The sequence below is a fragment of the Enhydra lutris genome, unplaced genomic scaffold, assembly GCF_002288905.1.
Source record: "Enhydra lutris kenyoni isolate GAN:26980312 unplaced genomic scaffold, ASM228890v2 scaffoldscaffold27, whole genome shotgun sequence".
NCBI classification, from domain to species: Eukaryota; Metazoa; Chordata; class Mammalia; order Carnivora; family Mustelidae; genus Enhydra; species Enhydra lutris.
In genome coordinates, this window is record NW_019154111.1 from 13,900,265 (window position 1) to 13,910,069 (window position 9,805).

The window sequence follows — 9,805 nt, forward strand, 5'->3', positions numbered from 1 at the left end:
ATGATCTCCGGATCCTGGGATCAAGCCCTGGGGCTCCCGGCTCAGTGCGGAGTCTGCTCTCACCCTCTCCCTCTGCCCCTCCCCCAACTTGTGCTCTCTCTGTGTCAAATAAACAAAATCTTTTTTAAAATTCTTTTTTTTTTTTAAAGACTTTTTTTTTTTTTTTTGGTCTGTTTGACAAAGAGAGCACAAGCAGAGGGAGCGACAGGCAGAAGGATAGGGAGTCGCAGGCTCCCCGCTGAGCAGAGAGCCTGATTCTGGGGCTGAGCTCAATCCCGGGACCCTGAGATCATGACCTGAGCTGAAGGCAGCCACTTTAACAACTGAGTCACCCAGGTGCCCCATAAATAAAATCTTTTTTAAAAATTAAAAAAAATTAAAATAATGACCATGCCATCACCCCAGCTAACACAATTAGTAACAATTCCTTTCATCATCTAACACAGAATCCATACTCAAATTTCCATCACTGTCTCAACGCTGTCTTTTACAGTTGGTTTGGGCTTCTATCTTTGAACTAAAAAGGAAGAGGTTTGCTGAGCAAGTTAAGAGTGACCAGAATTTTTAAGAAGTTTAACCTTTAATGGTCTGGACGGTGTTCAGGCTTTTGACTGAATTAGCTGACCTGATAAAATGTGCTTGCTAATAATACAGGAGTCTCCCTTCCTTCCGTCACCGTGTCACGGTGCGAGAGCGAGGGCTGCGCTGGGCAGGACACAGCAGCCAGGCGCGGGGGCGAGGCGGGGGCGGGGCCATCCCGCCTGCACAGTCTCCCAGCCAGGCAGGGAAGGGTAGGGCGCTCAGTGACCAGGGGCCCTGGGAGTTCAGTGGAAGGAAGAAATGCTAATAGAGATCCCTTTATTGTAAAAAGACATTTTAGGCAAGTAGTAGTCAGTGATCGAGACTCCCTTGGTTTGGCCTGAGCTTTCCTCTAATCGGTGATCATACAGTGATTCCCTAGAGTGAATGTGTCACCCCAAAATTCATATGTTAAATCTTAACCTCCAAGGTTAGGTATTCAGAGGTGGGGCCTTTGGGAGGTAATGAGTGTTTTTTATTTTTTTATTTTTTTAAAGATTTTATTTATTTATTTGAGAGACAGATCACAAGTAGGCAGAGAGGCAGGTAGAGAGAGAAAGAGGAGGAAGCAGGCTCCCTGCTGAGCAGAGCTTGATGCGGGGCCGATCGCAGGACCCTGAGATCATGACCTGAGCTGAAGGCAGAGGCTTAACCCACTGAGCCATCCAGGCGCCCCAGTGATGAGTATTTTTTAAGTAATAATTATATACATAATAATCAACGATGAGATTAGTGCCCTTGTAAAAAAAGACCCCAGACAGCTCACCTGCCCCTTTTGCCAGGTGAGGACATAGTGAGACATGTGGTCTATGTACCAGGAAGCAGGTGCTCACGAGACAGGGGATCTGCTGGCCCCTTGATCTTGGATTTCGAGCCTCCAGAAGTGTGAGAAATAAATTTCTGTTGTCTTTAAGCACCCCAGACCTCTTTATTCAGTAATAGCAACCCAAGGCAGTAAGGCGATATTAAATTTATATGTATTTCTTCTCTTTTCATTTACTCCTCCTTCCCTCCTTCCTTCCTCCCTCCTTCCCTCTCTCCTTGCCTTCTTTCCTCCCTTCCTTCCCTCCCTCCTTCTGCTTTCCTCCGTCCCTCCCTTCCTTATTAATCTTGTCATTATTTCATTTAGTAGACTCCGTGTCCTGTCCTGTTGTCTTTCCCGTGTCAAGCTTTCCTGAAGTGGATTTCCCCTCAGGAGGCCTCTCTTCTTTTCTATTAGGCCTGCCTCTTGGGGACGGTTGTGAGTTTTGCTGTGTGGTGCCTACCCCTCTCAGGAATCTGGCTTCACGGTTCTCCCCGAATCCAAGCCCATCTCCACTTGTCTTGCAGTTTTCTTACTCTGTGTTCCTCCATGAGCAGCACCAGAGACAAGGGTTCAAGTGCAGGAGGTGTATTTGGGAGGTGACCCCAGGAAGCAGGAGTGAAGAGCAGGGAGAGTGGGAACGGGAAGGAGGAGACCAGTCAGGAGTGCCCCCACAGACGTGATGCCTGTGGGCACCCAGGGCTCAGTCCTACAAAATGCACCTTTGAATTGCTCCTGTGGAGGATGGGAGGCAAAAGCATTTATCCACAGACCTTTATTCTCCACTGGTTGAGATTTGCCCCTCTGGGAACTTCCCCCTCCCCTTCCCCTTCTGCCCCATGTGGGTTGAGAGGCTCTCTAAGGAGCCAAGGGGAGCGGTGCAGGGAGCCCAGTGCCCGGGCGTCCACACCACAGCTGTGGCTATCTCATGGAGGACTGTCCGGTACAGCAAGTCTCACTCCTTTGGCTTCTCTGACACTTCAGTACCAATAACAACATCATTTATTGACTGCTTTTTTGTATATCAGCCATTGGGTGAATAGCTCTCCAAATATTTTATCATCTAATCTTCTAAAGACTTGTGATGAAGGGGGCTATTATATTCCCATTGTACAGATGACAAACCAAGGCTCAGAGTGGTTAAATAACTCGCCTAAGGGTTCAGCCTCCTCTTTGCTGGGAGCTGGGTTGAGATGAGGGCTGGGCACAGAGGATCCCTTATGATATTACATCCTTGACTCTACCATCTTCAGGTCTGAGAGGGTGTGTTCCTGGGGTAAGGACCCCGGAGGGCTGAGGACGTCAGTGTGCCCGTGAGCTTCACCCAGGTGGATGTGTTTGTCAGACAGCACCAGACTCAGATCCTGTTGGTAAAAGCCTGGAATTACTACTCCATGTTCTTTTTGGGAAAGTGGGGTCTAATTTTTTTGGTCATGTGCTGTTGTGCAGGAATCTGGGATGGGTTCTTTGGAAATAACCTGCTGGACTGACCTGACTTCTTTCTCCCTAGACTCTGCAGAAGTCCTGCCTTTGGAGGTTGAACATGGTTAGAAGCTGCCCCCAGAGTCTGCCCGCTGTTTGGGAGATGTGAGCTCTGCCTCAGGGGAGAGCAAGAGAATGCCCAAGGATGGAAAAGTTTCTGGAAGGATAACTTAGAGAACACGACCTTCCACTGTGACCCTGGCAGTCACCTCCCAGAGCGGGCTGACTTCTGGAGCCACCTGGGGATTGTGGGGGAGGGGGGAGCTTCTGGGTGCCTGCTCGAAACAAGACATCTCCTGCAGTCCCAGACAGCCACCGAGGGGCAAACACATTGTCCCCGAGCCCTGTTCCCCATCTAAGGCTGGCAGAGACTGGAGCGGGTCATGGCACGGGTATCTTTCTAGGTCCTTGGGGATGTGTGCAGAGAAAGTCTTCTAAGGGACGGACCATGACCTAGACTTCTCAGCAACGTGGGCCAAAAATTCTTTTTTATTTAAGTTGGTTTGCATTGGATTTCTGTCGTTTGCAGCTAAAGAAGTCTTGACTGGTTCAGAGGCCAGCCACTTCCCTGAGCTGCCAAGGGGCCCACTTAGGCTGTTCCAGCCAGATCTGACATCCCCCCACCCACACCCCAGCCTGCTGTGGATTCCCCTTCTTCAGGAGTTCTGCTCCCCTTTCCTCCACCACTCAAACTAGTGCTCAGGAAACGGTTGGCAACTGTCAACTATCCTTTGAGATCACCAGTAGAAGTGACTGCTTGGTGGGTCAGCCCTGTCCTCCCCCAGCACCCTGCCCCCAGTCCTCTCCAGAATTTGGGTTGAAACTGTCAGGTTCTAATTGCACCGCAGAGATGACTGTCTCTGCTCTGTGCCTGCAATGAGATAAGTCTTGTCTTTTCGAGAATCTACGGCCCTGGCTGGGTCTGCTGTTGGGCTGCATGTTGTTCTTGGTTTGTGGGTTTTTTGTTGTTGTTGTTGTTCTTTTTTGTTTGAAAAATTATTTGGTGCTTCTCAAGGCTGATTTGCAGACCCGCACGGACTCTGGTGCAGAATGTGCTCGTTTTGCCGGCTCTGTGCTTTGGGGGAATCCTTTAGCCTGGATAACTGGTGGCCGGCTGTGGCCAAGCCTGGGCAGAGCTGATGCCAGGGAGGGATGGAGGCCAGCCAGGCCTTGCCCTGTCACACACAAATAGTTCTTCTAAAGCCCCTCCAGAAAGGGTGACAAAACAAAGACCAGGCGGCAAAGTTAATTTATTTGGATTTTTTTTTTTTAACAACAACACATTTTTTTTTTTAAGTTACAGAAGAAGACAATCATTTACATTTTAGAACTTCCACACTCTGAGAATAAGCCCTGGTGTCAGGTTTTGGAGAGGGAGAGGCTTAAAAAATCCCAGCCTGACTGGGTGGTCATGATTGGTGGTAATGATTACCTAGGTCCTAGCCTCCAGAAGGGGTCTGACTCCGCCCATCTCATGAATCTCTGTTCCAGAACTGCCGACATTAATGCTTTTCGGTATCAAACTTCTTTGCACCTGAAAGCCTCTTCAACACATCCCTTTCCCTCCTGTCTTGTCTTTTCTTTGTCTGACTTTCTTTGTAACCACATACCTTCACCCAGGGTCTCAGCACAAACAAAACAACCCCCTCCCTCCAGACAATTCACACCCCTCGCCTCCCGCAAAGTCACCTCCAACTCCTGTCTCACGCCAAGCACTCCTGGTCCGCCCTGTCCAACGCTGTTGGCACCTCTGGGGAGCATAATCTTGCTCCAGACCACTCTGGGAGTCAGAGGACCTGAACTCTAATCTGAGCCCTGCCTCCTGCCGGAGGTTGTGGTCTTAGGTTACGTTCTTATTTTTTAAATTGTCAGCTGCGCTGTGTCAAAGGGAGGTGGCTACGCAGGAGGAAATGCTGGCGTGCCCTGCAAAGCAAAAATGCTACCACAGGCAAGCAGGGCTGGCCTGGAGACCCCTGATCACTGGCATCCTCAGCTCCGTGTTTCCTGCCTGCTGAACAGGATGCTGGTTCACCTGCTCTGTTGCCATGGTGAAAAGACCAGCCTTTGCATCCCCGTGTGTAAACTTTTTACCATCTGGAATGCAAGGTCCCTGAGGGTAAGACTGGACTTTAACGTTTACTTGGTGAGCTTCTCTAGCCCATAGCACCCATCCGGGCCGAGCGCCAAAGAGGTGCTCAGTCTCCAAGCTGATAGCTTTGATTCAAATTTCCTTGGACAGATCCACCGCCGAGAGTGTGATGGCCTTATCACAGCGGCAGGATGGTGGAAAACCCAAGCCTCCTGGTTCGTCACCCCCAGACATTATCTCCAGTGGGAAGGGCACTCCTGGAGGCCCAGCCTGGCGGTCTGGCACCAAGTTGCGCTGGCCCAGGTCCTGGGACTGCCCACGAGGGCCCACAGACCTTCCCACTGAAATCAAAATCCACCCTGACGGAGTGGGAAACACGGTCTTGCTTTAGGGGAGCCAGTCAGATGAGAGCCACAATTCAGCAGGTACATCCCAAGTAAGGCTCCTGCCGTGTTACAAGTCCAGTGTGGGATCATCTCTAGACCATTCCAAGGCCCCTACCAAGGACCCCTGCTCTGGGGATCGCCATCTCCAGAGAGCAAGCGTCACCCCAATAAGAAAGACCTCCCTCCAGTAATGGGAGAAGACCGGAGCTCACAACTGCCCCAAGAGACAGTCTTCAGTGCCACTCCCTCCACGGGTGGCTCGCAAAGCCCCCCACGACCCCCCTGAAGGAGTCATCTTTTCATGAAAACCACACCAAGTGGTTGCAGAGATGAGAAAATGACCCCCCCAATCCCAAGAGCCCATTGCACAAATGTGATTCAGAAAACACACTCCCGCTAACATGTGCACATATCTATATATCACAGATGACAAAATTCATCTTCTTTTTGAAATGACCTGGTCCTTGGAGATCCACTCACGGCAATGCCATTGCAAAATACTGTAATTTCACATCTGTCGCGGTAGAAACAAAGCCAGGTACCAAAGAACTAACTCGAGAGCCCTCAAGTCACTAGAAATGGATTTGCTTTAGCCAGGCCCATTGGTGGGACTGGAACCAGCATCCCTAGCTCCGGCTGGCCCCAGAGAGCCTAGAAAAGCTGATGTTTTGCTTCCAATCCTTCCAGAATAAAAGGCATAATAAATAATGCATTGCCAGGGAGTTGGCAGCTCCGTGGATGTAGCCTTCACCGTGCTCCCAGAATTCTCAGACAGAACCTTGTTTGATGGTCCAAAGGCTCGGCGGGCACCTCCCCAAATCACCCCAGATCATGCTAAAGCATGCAGTGAGGGGGAAGGTGGCACAGAAAGGAAGGTTCTCTTTGGCGAGAACCCCAGATCCAGTTCACTGTTTGCCGGCTGGGTCCCCCTTCCCGGTGAGCATGGAATCATGCATTCTGTCTTTGGTATCATGCCTCCAGAGGCTTATGCCTTTGGAAGAGGGGCACAAAAGGTGTGAGAGAGCAATGGCTCGGGGTCCAGAGAAGGGACACCCATACGGGCTCTCTTCTGGAGACACCTGGGAGCCCAGGGCTCTCTCTTCAACTTTGGGAAGACAGGCCTTTGAGGGCTCAGCACCCAGGGCTGAGGTCCAGCCGCCCAAGCATGTCCTGGAGGGCCGTCTGGAGCCTGCTCAGGGCCACCACCTCCGTGGAGTAGAGTGAGGCTTCTAGGACACCACCCAGGCTCTCAAAGCTCTCCAGGCCCCTCGCCCGGGGCAAGGGGCAGCTCTTGGAGGAGGCCAACAGGCGGAGAAGGTCTCGGAGGTTCTCCAGGTCATTAGATATTTGGATCACATTTCTGGAATGCAGACTGGTGAGGATCTGTTGGTAGATGGCCAATGTCTGGTCCATCCTGGACAGACTCAGGACAGGGTGGAGCCCAGGAATGAAGTCTAGACCAGCGACCCTCTGTTTGGAGGAGACAGCCTGCCAGGAGAGAGGAAAAGGGAGAACAGGATCTCAGAGAAGTCGGTGCTGCAAGGACTCGGCCTCTCCCGCAGGTGTGGCGGGTGTGGAGGTCCGCTCTCTTCCTTGCCTCCTCTCCCCCTTCCTCACCACCCGGACCCAGGCCCTTGCTGCTTGGGCCCTGGGGGGCTGCCAAGCTTGCAAGTTGGTCTCTTGGACTTCTGTCTTCCTGCTCTTCCCCAATTCCCTCCTCTAAATGGTTTCTGCTGGAGAACCGGCCATGAGGCCCAATTCCTAGTTTGTTTGTTTTTTTCAAGATTTTTTTATCCATTTATTTATCTCAGAGAGAGAGAGACAGGGAGAGAGGGAACACAAGCCGGGAGAGTGGGAGAGGGAGAAGCAGGCTTCCCGCTGGGCAGGGAGCCCGATGTAGTGCTCGATCCCAGCATCATGACCCGAGCCAGAAGCAGACGCCCAATGACTGAGCCACCCAGGTGGCCCGGATTCCTACTTAGTTAAGTCTCTTCCCCAGGTGCTGAGGTCCTCCCGAAGTGTCCCTCCCCCAGCCATCCTCACCCCCTTCCACTCCCAGAGGACTCCTCCCTCCCAGTCAGGTTCTCCAAGGCCTCCCACCCCACAGGGATTAAGGTGGGGATGCCCCCCTCAAAGTGTCCCACCTCCCTCCTCTGCTTCAGTAACACACTGGTTACCAGGAGGGCTTCCCCTCTTCCCCACTGCCTGTGGCCTTCACTCTCGGCACCACCCAAGCTGGAACATTCTGGATCTACCACGCGTGGCCTCATGAAAGCCAGGAGAGTCCTGGGTTTCTCTCTATAAAATGCCCAAGGCTCTATCTAGTTCTGAGCTGTCCCTCCTTTGGCCACCTAACTCCTCCCTGGCTACCCAAGGCCACTGTCAGACACGCATCACAAGCAGAAGATGTGGACGTTTCTAGATGGTTCCATGCTGGGGGAGCAAGCAGGCTTCTAAGACTAGGGGCTACCAAAAACCACTGCTAAAATCCTTTAATGAGAGCATGCTCTGTTCTGGTTCTGTCAGGGGCGGGGAGGGAGGATCACTTGCTTTATCTAACTGAATCTCGTAACAACCTTGCAAAGTCCCTTATGATAGTCCCAATATCTAGCTCCAGAAACCCAGGCTTCAAGACGCTGAGGAACTAGCTTCAGATTTTATAGATAGAGAACAGAAGTGTGAAGATTCTCATTCGGTCTTTCTAATTCCAAACACAATCCTCGTCTGGGAAATGGCTGAAGGTCTAGGCCTGTGGACCCCAGGACTCGCAGTAACTGGGAGAAGCTTCCTAGGGCCAGAATTCAGCTAGCAAGACTGCCCAATGTGGGGCACCTGGGTCACTCAGTTGATTAAGTGTCTGCCTTTGGCTTAGGTCAGGATTCCAGAGCCCTGGGATCAAGCCCAGCATCGGGCTCCCTGCCCAGTGGGGAGCCTGTTTCTCTCTCTGCCCTTCTGCCTCCCACTCATGCTCTCTCTCTAGCTCTGCTCTCTCTCTCAAATAAATAAATAACATCCTTAAAAAAAAAAAAAAAGAAGAATGCCCAATGATAAGCACATTCTAGCACATTCTGAGGCCCAGAGGGGATGCAACTGAGAATTTGGTCTCCTGCCAGTGGGACAAGAGGACCTTTATGGCTCCCTATGGTCCTAGGCACTAGGATTCCCAGCAGAGAGGAAGGAGTGGGCGGAGGTGAGAGGTGGAGGGAAGAGGAAGAGGAAAGGCAGCTGTCCTTGAAGTGGGGAGGGGTCAAGACCACTGTCCCTACATGGGGCTGCATAGGCCTCCGCTAGCATATGAGGTCCTGGTTTCTCCAGGGCTAGTCACCGTTCTGTTTTGTCTTTCCTCCCTACCGTGTGTGAAATGTCACTGATCCTGGTGACAATCGTCTTGATGAGGGTTTTGGTATCATCCTGGACTTTTCGGATGGGCACAGCTTCAACATAGGACAGATAGGGCCAAAGCCACAGGAATCGGCACAGGGGTCCGCAACGCATCTTCCTTCCCAGGATGTGCTTCTCGGGCCTGAAAACGAAGGAACCACACATGGCAAGTCGCTGGTATCTCAGAACACACCCAGATGCCCCATTACCAACCACATTATCAGATGTGGATAAAAATGAGACTTGCTTTCTGCCGTGGCAATCATCCCCTCAGTGCCAAAGGCAATTCATTATCTAGAATTACATTAATGAAATGCATTTCCTCGGGGAGGCAAGGCCTGAGCAATTATCTATGAAGTGGTATGAGATGGACCATGGAACATGAAGCCAGGACAGGAGCCAATGGGCGATGTGGTGGTGATAGGACTTTATCGCACGCCACGAGAAAGAGAACAGGCTTTTAAGGTCTGGTCTGAATCCAGCCATTTAATAGTTGCCTGACTCTAAGCATATCACATAACCACTAAAAACTCCACCTGCATCTCCTGCAATAACTCCTGCAAAAGCCTATCTCTAGGCTTTTATGAGGCTCAAACTAGACAATCGTGTGCAAGAGCTTTAAAGGTGTTGTGAAATGTGCTCTATTATTATCTTCATTACTAGAGGTGATGGTTCTTGTCCTCTCCGTTACTCTCCCACGGCGGCCTGCTTATGCCTCTGTGAGGGCATTTGTCACTGGCTTTTAATTACGTCCTTTCTCTCCCACCGGGAGCCTGAACGCAACCAGCGCTGCTGGAAGGTCTGCTAATGCGTCAGACACAGAGCCGGGCACAAGGATACAGTCGTGAACAACAGATGTTCTCTACCCTCAGGTTGCTTATGCATTAGTAGGAGAGATAAACAGGTCAGCAGGCCATTCCAATAGAGAGAGAATAAATTCATGAGAAGGATGAGTGCAAGAGATCACAGGAGTACAAATGGGGCTCCCTGCGAGAGGTGTCACCTGAGCTGGGTATTAAAGGCCCAGTGGGGGTTAGTAAGGATGGAAAGTGGTTGCCACCAGTGTCCAGAAAACACCTGGTTTAA

General features: G+C 51.2%; 1 protein-coding gene across 1 annotated transcript; it reads right to left on the minus strand.

Annotated features, from left to right (window-relative positions):
* Positions 1-4,168: 4,168 nt before the first annotated feature.
* Positions 4,169-8,848, minus strand: LOC111151979 (leptin). Its single transcript, XM_022510234.1, has 3 exons — positions 8,690-8,848; positions 7,885-7,887; positions 4,169-6,826 (listed from the first exon to the last, which is right to left on the minus strand). The coding sequence occupies exons 1-3, from the start codon at positions 8,831-8,833 to the stop codon at positions 6,470-6,472; spliced, it is 504 nt and encodes a 167-aa protein (XP_022365942.1). The 5' UTR covers positions 8,834-8,848; the 3' UTR covers positions 4,169-6,469.
* Between the last annotated feature and the right edge of the window lie 957 nt (positions 8,849-9,805).